Genomic DNA, 13,718 nt, shown 5'->3' with positions numbered 1-13,718 from the left:
CAGGTCTCACCGTCATTGCCCACGTGAGCATTGAAGTCCCCCAGCAGAACAAGGGAGTCCCCAGCAGGAGTACTCTCCAGCACACCCTCCAAGGACTCCAAAAAGGGTGGGTATGCTGAGCTGCTGTTTGGTGCATATGCACAGTCAGGACCCGTCCACCCACCCGAAGGCGGAGGGAGGCAACCCTCTCGTCTACCGGTGTGAACCCCAATGTACAGGCACTGAGCCGGGGGGCAATGAGTATGCCCACACCTGCTCTGCGCCTCTCACCGTGAGCAACTCCAGAGTGGAAGAGAGTCCAACCCCTCTCGAGAGAACTGGTACCAGAACCCAGGCTGTGTGTGGAGGCAAGTCAGACTATATCCAGTCGGAAATTCTCTGCCTCACACACCAGCTCGGGCTCCTTCCCTGCCAGAGAGGTGACATTCCATGTCCCAAGAGCTAGCTTCTGCAGCTGAGGATAGGACCGCCAGGGCCTTTGGCTGCCGCCCAGCTCACATTGCACCCGACCCCTTTGGCCCCTCTCATGGGTGGTGAGCCCATGGGAAGGGGGACCCACGTTGCCTCTTCGGGCTGTGCCCGGCCGGGCCCCATGGGTGTAGGCCCGGCCACCAGGCGCTTGCCAACGAGCCCCGCCTCCAGGCCTGGCTCCAGAGGGGGGCCCCGGTGACCCGCGTCCGGGCAAGGGAAACCTTGGTCCATATATTTTTCTCATCATAAGGGTCTTTGAGCCGTGCTTTGTCTGGCCCCTCACCTAGAACCTGTTTGCCATGGGTGACCCTGCCAGGGGCATAAAGCCCCAGACAACTTAGCTCCTAGGATCATTGGGACACACAAACCCCTCCACCACGGTAAGGTGACGACTCACGGAGGGGACGTTCTCCATGTCGTTTGTTATTCAGGAACAAAAAAATCGTATCTATTTTTTGGAAGGAATACGGGCGGGTTCCAAAAATTCCTTTTTTCCCCATAAATTCAAACGACATCTTGCGTGACGATGCGAGAGCGGCGTATGAAAACAGGACGGCGGGAGCGCTGGCCGGCAAGCTCGAAGCCCGAAAAAAAAGTTTTGTCAATGAAAAGCGCCACGTGTGTTGACAGACGAGGAGAAGGCGACGGAGGAAGGTCGCCGCAAGCGCGCGGCCATCCCCGGCGAGGACGCCTACACGGTGGAAACGCTGCTGGTGGCCGACTCCAGCATGGTCCAGTACCACGGCGCCGACGCCGCCAAGAGGTTCTTGTTGACCGTCATGAACATGGTGAGTGCAACAAGAAGGCATTTCCGCTTTTTAAAAAAAATGCCCCCCCCCACCACCACCCACCCGCAGAATAGGTGGTGGCCGCTCTCAAGGCCAGCGTGTGCTCGTCTCTTGTATGTGTGTGTGTGCGTGTGTGTGACTCAGGTGTACAACATGTTCCGGCACCAGAGTTTGGGCGTGAGGATCAACATTCGGGTCACAAAGTTGGTTCTGCTTCACAGTCGCCCAGTGAGTGTCAACTTGGACCAGCGCCGGTCCTGTCAAGTGTGTCACGAGTGGATGGGAAGGCATGAACACCCCCCCCCCCCCCCCCCCAAACACTCGATACAGTTAAACTCCTCTACAACGAAATCATGTTTGCAGCAAGAAATGTTTCACAACAGGGGGTTTTCACTGTAGCAAATTTGATCTCGGATGTAAGCACGCACGCACACACAAACGTACGTGTACTCTTTATTTTTATTCCAATAGTATGAGCATACACTTATTTGACACCTCATATAGTCAGTGGAGAAAGAAAAAAGGGAAAGAAATTGCGAAATTGACGATCTGCATTCACTTTCACTTACATCAATTTCTTGGAGAATGTCTTTTATTTTGCTTCCTCCGTCTTTGATTCTGATCACTTTTGCCCTCTCTTCCAGCGTCGGAGCTCTTCTTGTCTTAGCTGCTTGACATCCAAAGGTCCGTTTTGTAGCCATTTTAGCAAGGCGACGTTCTTGCTGCGTCTGAAACTAACAAGAACAAATACTTCTACGACCACTACTACTGCGCATGTGGAAACCGGTGTGGTGTTTGCTGCTGCCGTTTCCGAACGAAGCACTAGAGGTCACTGTTGGATTAGACTTCGTTGTAGTGAATCTCGTCGCGAGGCAATGGCAGAGAAAAAGATTTCGTATAACGCAACGGCGTTTTTTTCCGTTGTATGGGGGGCAAGAAAGTGGGAATGGTGTGAATGCGTGAAGATTTTTTTCACACTAGGGGGTATTTTCGCCCATGTAGGTATCGTTGTTGAGGAGTTTCACTGTAGAAACATTCTTGGCTCTTTTTGGGCTTTGCCGCCAGCCCCCTTGTCCCGATTCTGTCCACTTTTCATCCACTCGGGCTTCTCGCCGACATTCTTGCGCTTCCGTTCACTTGCTTGCTTTGAGCCTTGTCAAAGGCCTTCATTCGAGCGAGGATTCCGCACGCTCTGGGTTCCCGCTCTGCGCCTTCCCTCAGGACAAGCTGAAGGTGGGCCACCACGGCGAGCGTTCCCTGGAGAGCTTCTGCCAGTGGCAGCACGAAGAGTTTGGAGGCCGGCGCCACCTGGGAAGCAATCGCCTGCCCGCAGGAGCGGACCAACTCCCGCCCGTGGACAGCGCCGTGTTCGTCACCAGGTGGGTTCGCCCCCCAACCAAGGCGACCTGGCCTTGGGCCGCGCGGCCCCGGTAGCTTCTCGGCGCTTCTCGTCCCGCGGGAGAAGGCGTCGGTCCCAGGGGGAGGATCTTTTCCGCCGCGGAAGGCTGCCCGCTCTCACCCGAAGGAAAGATTCTCCTCCCGGGAGAAGATTTTAGTTGTCGCCCTGAAGCGCGATGGAATCGAAGAACCGGAGTTGCAGCCTCAATCGCCCAAATACAAACAACGGTCGACCCTACTTGAGGCTCCTGACTGCGAGACGGTCGCAAAATTGCTACGAGGCAACAAAAGGGAGGAAAACAATTTTGCTCATGAAAAGTGATTCGCTTCCTATTTGAGATTTGCGTCTCGGCCTATCTCGAAAAGCCTTCCTGATCGTCACGGCGGTCATCTTTTTTGACTGCCACATTTCTGACGCTGTCAACGCCCCCCCGCCCCCCATTTTTAAATTTTTTTTTTTTTTGCGGGCCATGTCACTCTTGTTATTTTCCGCATATGCCCTGCGCCGCAGAAAAATGATGGGTGGGCCGCAGTTCGGACACCGCTGCAAATGAGGGTATCGGGGCGCAATGTGTAAACCCGACCACCAGAGGGCATCGTTTGGCAGACGCTCGCTGAAGTCGAGAAGCGCGAGCAACCAAAAGCAAAAGTGAGGTGGACTCCCACAGTCACGCACCTTTCTCATCACCGCCGTCCACCGAAAATGGATCCTAGGCCCACTTTGGTGTCCGGACAGCGTCTTGTGTTTGTGCTTTCCCGAAGGAATGTGCTGACCCGTTGTTTTGTGTGTCTCAGGACAGACTTCTGCGTGCACAAGGAGGAACCGTGTGACACTGTTGGTAAGCTTCCTCGCCGTCCTTTGCTCTCTCTCACTCTTTCACACACGCACACTGGTGTGCCCATGTGTTTTTATCTTTTTGCCAGTTTTGGGGCTCTTTTTGTCAGTCTCGTGCTTGGGGGGGGGGGACTTGTGTTTGATGTCTTTTTGTGTTTCTCTCAACGTCTTTTTTGTTGTTGTCGTTGTTGGTCTCGCCCGTCTTTTTGCCCCACGTGGCGGGTGGTTAGCATGCGGCTGACAGGCATGTGGCTAACAGGCACGGGCCTTTTGGGTGTCAAGGTATGGCGTACCTGGGCGGCGTGTGCAGCGCCAAGCGGAAGTGCGTGCTGGCCGAGGACAACGGCCTCAACTTGGCCTTCACCATCGCGCACGAGCTGGGGCACAAGTGAGTTCCCATCGCAGAGTCAGATGATCAGAGCCAAGCTCGCCTGCGGTTGGAAAGTCCGCTCTCTTGCTTCTGCAATGCAAGTCAGACCAACTGAGTGAGCCTGAAAAGTGATTTGCTGGGGGGGCTAAAAATAGAAAAAAAAAAGAAATGGCACGGGACCGTTGAGACCTTTTAACACTGCACTTATTGTGCTCATGCGTGTGTGTGTGTGTGTGTGTGTGTGTGTGTGTGGCTAGCATGGGTATGAGCCACGACGACGACCACGCCTCGTGCAGCGGCCACGCCTACATCATGTCCGGCGAGTGGGTGAAGGGACGCAACCCCAGCGACCTGTCGTGGTCGCCGTGCAGCCGCGACGACCTGGAGAAGTTCCTCAGGTGACATCCTTCCTCCTTTGCATATTGGCGAGCTACGCGGGTGACGGCGCTGCACTGCGTGTCTCGGCGCCAGGTCCAAGTCGAGCGCGTGTCTGGTGCACACGGACCCGAGGAGCCGCTACCAGCTGCGCCTTCCCCCCAAGCTTCCCGGGATGCATTACAGCGTCGACGAACAGTGTCAGATCCTCTTCGGAACCAACGCCACCTTCTGCTCCGACATGGAGGTAGCTACGCCCGCGTCGCGCGCCACGAGTGCGTGCAAACCGGACGCCGCGGCGGTCAACGCGGACCGGCGCGCGAGTGCCGTGACGGACCCGCGAACGGGCGCGGCGATGAGCCCCGGACGGGCCCGAACGAGCACCAAAGGACAGATGAAAGCAACCGACCGGCGTCATGGCGGATCCGCCGTGTCCGCGCATTCGTCCGTGCGTCATGTCGATCCTCGCCGCTGTGCGTTCGTCTTGTCCGTGCGCCCGTCGATTGCTTCCGTCTGTCCTTTCGCCCATCGTGTCCAATCGCGAGTTCATCTTCGAAATGGCCCACTCATCCCAACTTCAATGCTAAACGCACGCCGTGAGGGACTGGAACTCGCCGCATCGGCCGCACGCTCGTGTTGTTCAGCGGCTCCTTGCGTGGGCAAACGACCTCACCGCGAGTGGCCTCAACCCAAAATGCCTTCGATGAACTCGGAATGCGCGAGACATGGCGGACTCTCGAGGAGCGCGGTGATAAACGCAGGCCGGCCAATGGATCCGGCCAACGCGGGAACGGACTTTGGGACGCCAGGATGACGTGTGTGCGTGTGTCCCGCAGCACTTGATGTGCGCCGGTTTATGGTGCCTGGTGGAGGGCGACGCCTCCTGCAAGACCAAACTGGACCCGCCCCTGGACGGAACTCAGTGTGGACCGGACAAGGTGGCAGGCCAGCGCTCTCTCGCCTTTTGTGTGGGTGTGTGTGTGTGTGCGTGCGCATGTTTGCGTGAAGGTGCATTTGTGACTGTGAATGTCCGTCAACTTGCGTGTGTGCGTGCAAGGGTGTTGGCGAGCATGTGTGTATGAGCATGTGCGTGTTTTTGCGTAGCGTCTGTGTGTCTAACACAGGGGTGGGCAAACTTTTTGGCCCGGGGGCCGCATTGACTTTTAAAATTTGACAGAAGGGCCAGGTCAGCACGAGCTATGGTACATTAAAAAATTTAAAAAACTGCATTTGTTTGACAGTCCATATCAAACATCAACAGAACAAAAGCATGAAAGTATTAATATACTTTTTTAAAATGACGACAGTGTTGTTGATGACCTATTTTAGCCTGTGCATTTCTGCAGATGGGTTGTGATCAGACCAGTAGAAGTAGAGCGATACAGAGGTCCTAGGTGGTCGAAAAGATCCCGCCCCCCCCCCTCCCTGTGTTCTGCAACTTCAAGTCAATGCGCCACCTGGCGGTGAAATGCCTGTCATTACAAGTCCAATTGAAACGAATGCAATCATTCACATCGAACCTTAATTGTGGACCGACCTTCGGCGGGCCGGATTAAAAAGACCAACGGGCCGGATTCGGCCCGCGGGCCGTAGTTTGCCCACCTCTGGTCTAACATGTGTGTGTGCATCCTTTTGTGTGTGTGTGTGTGTGTCAGTGGTGCCGCACTGGGGAGTGCGTGAGTAAGACCCCGATCCCGCAGCACGTGGACGGCGACTGGAGCCCTTGGAGCCCGTGGAGCATGTGCAGTCGCACGTGCGCCACCGGAGTCCAGTTCAGACAGAGGAAGTGCGACAACCCCCCGTGCGTACCACACTGGCACCTCCGCCTTGAACTCGCGTGCGTCGCGCCCTCTTCCGCCGGCAGCCCATGCGTTTGACGAGAAATGATGATCCCGCTACGACTGACTTTTGGCTCACTCTGCGTCGCCGCCGAGCAATCTTGTCGTTGCCACGCCAAGCCATGTCCGCCGCATTAACTTCAAGGTGATTCGGTGCAATACGTCTCACTCCCGACAACGCGCGGCGACCGGGTCCCAAGCGAGTTGGCTTCAAAAGCACGAAACGGGCGCTCGCACAAGCGTCATTCGCAAAATGAATACACAGCACTAACCGCAGAATGCTTTCTAACTCGCGATGCGGGGATATTTCACGAGCAAAGGAAAACAAAACAATTGTTAAATGCAGTAGGATACGCCGGCCTGCTTGTAGTCACATGGACACATTTCAGTGTCCGAGACGTTTTCGGTCCATAAGCTATCGGCGTGTTATCAATACCTGGTAATAGTATCACTGGTATCCATGACAACAGCTTGTGTGTGTGTGTGTGTGTGTGTGTGTGTGTGTGTGTGTGTGCGCCCGCGCGCAGGCCAGGACCGGGCGGGCACCCCTGCCAAAAAGCCAGCGTGGAGCACAAAGCCTGCGAAGGTCCTCCGTGCCCAAAGGGGGCGCCCAGCTTCAGGGACCTTCAGTGTTTGTCCTACGACCGACACGCCGGCAAGAAGAAGAGCGACATGCTGACCGCCGTCGTCAACGATGGTGATGCTCACGCGCGCACGCGCCACTGGCCTCAAAGCCGCCAACGCGGATGTGCGCGGGATCGTCTGCGTGCGCGCGCGCGTGCCCGTGTGTCGGCATCGACTACGTGTGTGTCGCGTGACCGCGCACGTCTATTTTGAAGGGCAATGTGTGTGTTTGAGAGCCACAAAGAGCGCCCCCTTGTGGATGCGTGTCAGCGTCCGTGTGTTCGTGGAGCCGTGTTTTTAGTAGAGGTGCCAAATGATTAATTGCGATTAATTAATAACAATCTGTTAAGCGCGTTCTGTTTTTTAATCGCATTCATCTCGATTTTAATCTCTGCCTTTATTGTTTCTGTCGGTGGGTTGCCTTTTTCTAACATCCCTTTTTATGTGTTGGCTTCCTGTGGCCGAGTTGTTGAGGGTGGGGAAACAACTGTCAGTCACAGCCTGAAGCGGACATTGATTGGCCGCCATTATGTTTGGGCTTGTTTAGCATCAGCTGATTGGCTCCCATTGGAGTTGGGCGGGCTTAGTAAGCAGCGGTGAGGAGAGGAGAGGGGAGGCGAAAATGGAGCAGCATGTGAGAGTTCTCCGCACAATGAATGGACAATTTACATTCCAAAAACGCCCTGGCGGCACAATTGAGAAAGGTAGTGTTGTGCCCGATTTGTAAGGAGGAGTTTGCGTACCACCGGAGCAGCTCAAATTTAGCCTCCTACATCAATGCAAAGCACCCAGTCGGGAGCGCAGCCACGGCCGAAAGCGTGAGCAAGATAGCGAGCGAGCCGACCGTAGCGAAGCTCTTCGGGCAAACTAAACTCGAGAACACGCCACGTACGAGCCATAGGTGATGTGTCCTCTGTAGACTACGAGAAGTGATTGAAGTTTAATTCAGCGCTTTTAGTTTGTCATGATGAACAGTGTTATTTCTTACAGCACTGTGATTCAAGGGTCTGTTTTATTTATTGTTTATTATCTGAACCGAGTTCAGTGTTGAGTACTTACAGTATATTGCTCAGAAAATTGTTCTTACTGTTTTCGATGTGTTCACCGAAGCACTTTTTAAGGACCTGATGTTCTATTTTACTTGTAATTCTTTGGAGATTTACAAAAACAAACAAAACAGTGATATTCCCCCTATTGGTCGAAACTCAAGGTTGCAGGTCAGACTTTGACTAGTCTCAAATACAGCAGAAAGTAAATGGCTAGGACTGCATCTGTCCCAAGTCTGCTGAAAATAAATAAATCAATAAAATACTTATTATATAATTATATAATTATTTATTATATAATATTATATCCATCCATCCATCCATTTTCCGAACCGCTTGATCCTCACTAGGGTCGCGGGGGGTGCTGGAGCCTATCCCAGCCGTCTTCGGGCAGTAGGCGGGGGACACCCTGAATCGGTTGCCAGCCAATCGCAGGGGACACAGAGACGAACAACCATCCGCGCTCACACTCACACCTAGGGACAATTTAGAGCGTCCAATCAGCCTGACATGCATGTTTTTGGAATGTGGGAGGAAACCGGAGCACCCGGAGAAAACCCACGCAGGCCCGGGGAGAACGTGCAAACTCCACACAGGGAGGCCGGAGCTGGAATCGAACCCGGTACCTCTGCACTGTGAAGCCGACGTGCTAACCACTGGACTACCGGGCCGCAATATTATATATTATTATTATATAATGCCACTTTTTCTTTTATCTTTTGATCTGCCTCAATAATGTAACGAATTTAAAATGAAAATGGGGGTTTTCTCAGTAATTTTTAGATGAGATTAAAAAATAGATTAATTAGATTAATTACAAACCCTAATCAATTAATCGCAGACTTTTTTAATCGCTGGACAGCACTAGTTTTTAGTATGCGTGCGTGTGAGAGAGAATGTGCATGTGTTTGAGCGCGCCCTTGTGTACATGTGTGGGCATATACTTGTGAGAGTCAGGGTGTGTCAGCGTCTCCACGTTTCATGCTTAATGTGTGTGTGTGTGTGTGTGTGTCTCGTTGCGTGCGCGTGTTTGCGCCTAGAGAAGCCATGCGTGTTGTTCTGCAGTCCGGTGGGTCGTGACATTTCCGTGCTGATGGCCGACAGGGTGATGGACGGGACGCCGTGCGGTCCGTACGAGGCCGACCTGTGCGTCAACGGCAGTTGCCAGGTATGCTAAGCTAAAATAAACGAAGCTGTCACGTCACGTTTCAAGGGGACGAGTCGCGGCCAGCGGAGGTTGACGCGCAGCCGAGTGAGTGCCGCTGCCGGTTCTTGTGCTCCCTCTAGCGGTCTGACAGGGAATCGCTGCCCGGTGCACTTGGCTTCGGCACATTAGCATTTTTTGTTTTGTTTTGACACCTATTTAGGTAAAAAAAATTCTATTTTGTGTGATACGTTTTCCTAAAATGATTTCTAAAGATGGCAACTCACTGCCCGAAAACATCGGAGCCTTTTTTCCAAGACTTGAGCGTCGTGCGACTCGACGGCCAAAATTGTCTCCGCGCATTTGAGCGTCGTCGGCTTTGCCTCGGGATGTCAGTCGAGCCGCGCGAAAAAATCTCGACGTGAGCCGACGTCCTCGGGTTTGGCCCGTTTCAAAAGGAAGGAATTTGGGTTCTCGTTGCCGTGGTCTTTGTCGCCCGCCAGAAAATCGGCTGCGACGGCGTCATCGGCTCGTCGTCCGAGGAAGACGCCTGCGGCGTTTGCAACGGCGACGGACGATCGTGCGCCGTGGTGAGGGGAGACTTCAACCACAGCGGCGGCATGGGTACGCCGCGCGCCGCGTCGCCCCGTGACAAAAGCCGATTGGTCACTCTTCTCTTGACACCCGACACGCCCCGCCCGCTCAGTTTCCTTTCTTTTGGCCGCCGCGGGCTCGTTTGCACGTCCCGGACAAAGCGTGACGCCTGCTGCGACTTGTGTGTGCGCGCGCGCCAGGCTACGTGGAGGCGCTCGTCATTCCCGCCGGAGCGCGACGGATCAAAGTGGTGGAGGACAAACCCTCGCACAGCTTCCTGGGTAAGAAACTTTGGCGCAATTTCCCTTGTGGGAAACGTGTCCTTTTTCCTTCCATCTTGTGTCGGGGGCGGTGGCAATTTGTCCCTTCTTTTCATGTTTTTCTTGAATTTTTGCTGTCAGCATTTCCTCGGCCAAGATGCCTTTGTTGCGCGCGCGTCCCATTTTTTTCCTCGCTCGCCGCGACATTGTGACCTTGTGACCCCGCGCCCGCTCCAGCCCTGAAAGACGGCGGCGGCAAGTCGATCAACGGCGACTGGAAGATCGAGCTCCCGGGAGAGTTCCAGGTGGCCGGCGCCACCGTCCGATACGTCAGGCGAGGATTGTGGGAGAAAATGTCGGCCCGGGGGCCCACGCGCGCCCCGCTGCACCTCCTGGTAACCCCAAAACAAACAAAAAAAAAGAGCCACGACCGAAGCTTTCCGTCCGCCTGGGCTCGGTGCGCGCCTGTGTTGTGCCGTGGCCAGGTGCTGCTGTTCCACGACCCGACGTACGCCATTCACTACGAGTACACCACGGAGCGCCCGGGCCCCCCTCGGCGCCTCTACGTCTGGACGCACAGCGGCTGGAGCGCCTGCACCGCGCAATGCGGAGGAGGTAGCGCGCGCGCGGCGCGGCGCGGCGCCCGCGCCTGGCGCTTCCCCGACTTTGACACGGCCGCCTTCCTCTGCTCTCGGCGCGCGCGCAGGCGAGCGGAGGACCTCGGTGTCGTGCGTGCGTTTGGCCAACCGGTCCGCCGAGGCCGCCGACGATTCCTTCTGTCGGGCCGAGCGTCGGCCGCCGCCGCAAGTCAGGCCGTGCAACCCTCAACCCTGCCACTTCCGGTACGCGCCGAAGCCTCCCGTCCCCTTTTTTCTCCCCGCCGCCGAGGAGCGTTTCCGCGCCCGCTGGAACTTGGGGAAGATTCACCTGCACATGCACAGGGATAAGGGGGGGGGACTATTTCCCCAGTTGCTAGTGGCCTCCTGGTGTGCGGGCGGGGCGGCGAACCACTTGGCTGGGGAAAGCCCGCCCCCCCTTTCCTCTCACCGCACTTTGAAAGGCAATGTTGTTTGTGCGCCGCGCTTCAGGTGGTCGGCGAGCGAGTGGGGCCCCTGCTCGGCCACGTGCGGCCCCGGCACGCAGCGGCGGCGGGTGCTCTGCGCGCAGCAGCGGCGCGACGGCTCGCGTGAGGCGCAGGGGGAGGAGGAGGAGGAGCGGGAGGGCGAGGACGGGGGCGGCGGCCGCTGCCCGGGGCCCCGCCCGCCGCACCTGCAGGCCTGCGAGGGCCGCCTCTGCCTCGGCGTCTGGGAAGCCTCCGAGTGGTCGCAGGTGGGTCGCTCGCCAAATTGCGCAACATCGAGCCACCCTTCCTATGACAAAAATCCACACTTCTTTTTCACATTTGAGAAAGTGTGGGGGGGGGGTCAGTTTTCTTCTTTCTGTGTTAAAAAAAAAACTAAAAAATCAATGTTGTCTTGAAAGGAAAGGAAATGGGGGGGGGGGGGAAGTTCCCGCGAGATGAAACGGCATTTCATCAAATTGGCCGAGAGGGAGAGCAGGTTGTTCACCGGCGAGCGAGCGGCACGCTCGCCACGCCCGCCACTTGTCTTCCAATCTTCCCCCCACCCGCGTTTGCCAGGAAGCTTTTTTTTTTTGTCTGAGGCGTTCCCGTTGTCACTTCAGTGCTCGGAGGGCTGCGGCCAAGGGGCGCGCACTCGCAGCGTCACGTGCGGCAACGCCGGCGGCCGCTGCGACCCGCTGACGCGGCCGGCCCACCGGGAGCCCTGCCGGGACCACTCGCGCTGCTTCGAGTGGAAAACCGCCCAGTGGTCCAAGGTACGCGTTTCGGGCGGGAGAGCCCACGCGCCGCGCGGACGCGGCCCGCCATCCGTGTTTTTTTGGACAAATGGTCACCCGACCCGACTTTTTCCAACGCGGAGACTCGGCCGCCGTCGCGCGCTCCCCGACAGTCTCCGACGGAGCGCCGCACGATCCAAACGATGCGAAGTCTCGCTTTCTCGACCCGCTCGGGCTCGTTTCCCAAATTCGGACGGCCCTCGCGTAGGTCCCGAGACGCCACGACGTCACTCGAATTCAGGCGACCGGTTTGGCGGCGCCGTCCCCGAATGCAACGGAGTTGCATTGAGCGGCCAGAGAAAATTCGACACGCGCAAACGAGGCCATCGCGGTCCCGCCGCTTCATGTGCCTGCGAGGTCTTCGTTTGCGGGAACGCGTTGGATTCAAAGCGGCCGAAGGGCGACGCGCGGGAAGGACGCGTTTTTGTTTTCCGTCCTTCAAGCGGAAGACGAGCGGGTTGTCGCCCAAACGATACAAATGCGTCTTTCTCCCGGTCCGCGTTCCCATTGTGTTCTCGGGGCCACTTGTAAAGGTCACCGCGCGTCCGAATCGGGCCGTCGGGCTAACGGGGCCTTTTTGTCTTTGGGTGCGGCCGCCAGTGCTCGTCGTCGTGCGGGCGGGGCCTGCAGTCGCGCGCGGTGCAGTGCATGCACAAAGTGAGCGGTCGCCACGGCAGCGAGTGCCCGCCGGCCCTGCGCCCGCCCACCTACCGACCCTGCCGGCCCCAGGGGGAGTGCCGCCGCCGCCAGGCCGCCGAGGTCGACGGCAACACCATCACCTCGCCCAGGCTAGGTGGGTCGGGACGACGCGCTCGCCGGCTCGCCCCCGCCGCCCCCGCCTCTTTCCTCTCCCCGCTTCCTTCCTTGCCGCCTTCCTCGGGCTCCTCCGCCTTTCCGTCCGAGCCGCGCCGAATGGCTTTCTCGCCCGCTTTGCCGCCTCCGCTTCTTCCGGTCCGACTCGTCCTCCTTTGCGGCCACGTCCTTTGTTTGTCGCCCCCCCCCCCACCTCAGCCGCGCTGACCTACAAGTGCACGAGCGGCGACCAGTGGCCCGTGTACTGCCGCGTGATCCGCGAGAAGAGCCTTTGCCGGGACGTGCGCTGGTACCAACGTTGCTGCCGGACCTGCGGAGACTTTTACGCCGGCCGGACCTCTTCGTGAGCGCCCGCCGCCGAGTGACGGCGGAGGACCGACAGCCGACGGCACGGGAAGACTTGGAAATGTTTTGGCGGACACCCGAAAGCAAAACAAAACCAAAAACCCGCCCGGCGCGGCCATTCGGATTGGGCTTCTCCTCTCAAACCGCTTTGTCCGGTGCTACGTTCGAGACTATTTCTGGTTGTTGATCCTGTCTGCTTCTTCTCTTTCCACTTCTTACAACGGTTCCCGATTTGCGGAGCTGCTGCCCGCTTGTGCTTTTTTTACGACTACTTTGCCTCTCTACTTGTGAAAGTGCCATCGCTTGCTCTCCTTGTGTCTCTTTTGTCCCTTTTTTGTTTTTTTCCATTTCTACGTCGACTTTGTTTTTCCTGCCCTTCCTTCTCCGTTTGAGTTCTTCTCATTGGCAACTTCGACTCGTTCCGCGGCAGGCGTCTCCGCCGCACGCAATTTGAAAATGAATGATGCCGTAGATAATCCAGTACCGCACGCTACTCCGCTCTTAACGGTTGCCGGACCGCGTTGCCGCGTGCGCTTAGCCGATGTCGCTAAGGGAGGTGGGCAGAATCGGGGAGTGCTTCACGTACCTCGTAACGCTTCCGGCGCTAATGAATTAGCTGACTGACGCCAACCTGAGTGCGTTGCAAAGAGAAGGAAGTGAACAGCCACCGCCCCCGCCCCCCAAAAACAACATACTCCGCACAACTCCAAACAGCAAATTTGGAGTTGTCGCGACACGATGATGTCATCGGTTGGCTCCTCCCAGAGCGGAAGGGTCGTCAAAGGTGCTATCTTCTTACTTTGATGATGATTTTTATGATTGTATTTGCGGTTATTTAACACGATGGCGATTTTTGCGGATTGTTGTTGATATTTGTTTTGAGTCAGCTGCCATTTTGTGTACCTCGCGTTCTTTCTGTACTTGATGGTGCTCGACACAATAAATGTCTACCGGCCTCAA

General features: G+C 56.6%; 1 protein-coding gene across 6 annotated transcripts in view; it reads left to right on the top strand.

Moving 5' to 3' along the window:
• Positions 1–13,718, top strand: part of adamts17 (ADAM metallopeptidase with thrombospondin type 1 motif, 17) — a 25,030-nt gene extending 11,312 nt beyond the window's left edge. For 2 of the 6 annotated variants that reach the window (XM_086108074.1, XM_086108075.1), the window contains exons 6-24: positions 1,102–1,259; positions 1,404–1,487; positions 2,481–2,638; positions 3,453–3,496; positions 3,775–3,880; positions 4,120–4,260; positions 4,334–4,484; positions 5,074–5,175; positions 5,893–6,038; positions 6,603–6,772; positions 8,786–8,913; positions 9,393–9,513; positions 9,684–9,764; positions 9,981–10,358; positions 10,450–10,585; positions 10,832–11,072; positions 11,427–11,579; positions 12,201–12,393; positions 12,612–13,718. In XM_086108074.1, the coding sequence (XP_085964200.1) occupies positions 1,102–1,259; positions 1,404–1,487; positions 2,481–2,638; positions 3,453–3,496; positions 3,775–3,880; positions 4,120–4,260; positions 4,334–4,484; positions 5,074–5,175; positions 5,893–6,038; positions 6,603–6,772; positions 8,786–8,913; positions 9,393–9,513; positions 9,684–9,764; positions 9,981–10,358; positions 10,450–10,585; positions 10,832–11,072; positions 11,427–11,579; positions 12,201–12,393; positions 12,612–12,760 (2,840 nt within the window). In that variant the 3' untranslated portion in view covers positions 12,761–13,718. Of the gene's footprint in view, positions 1–1,101; positions 1,260–1,403; positions 1,488–2,480; positions 2,639–3,452; positions 3,497–3,774; positions 3,881–4,119; positions 4,261–4,333; positions 4,485–5,073; positions 5,176–5,892; positions 6,039–6,602; positions 6,773–8,785; positions 8,914–9,392; positions 9,514–9,595; positions 9,765–9,980; positions 10,359–10,449; positions 10,586–10,831; positions 11,073–11,426; positions 11,580–12,200; positions 12,394–12,611 lie in introns of those variants that run through there. The other 4 variants (XM_086108076.1, XR_015100563.1, XM_086108078.1 and 1 more) reach the window with 4 other exon arrangements.

Source organism: Hippocampus guttulatus, chromosome 3 (assembly GCF_054856545.1).
Source record: "Hippocampus guttulatus isolate MCC_2025c chromosome 3, RoL_Hgut_1.0, whole genome shotgun sequence".
In the NCBI taxonomy this organism is placed as follows: domain Eukaryota; kingdom Metazoa; phylum Chordata; class Actinopteri; order Syngnathiformes; family Syngnathidae; genus Hippocampus; species Hippocampus guttulatus.
The sequence above is the reverse complement of the archived record's forward strand: the minus strand, read 5'-3'. Positions and strand labels throughout refer to the sequence as shown.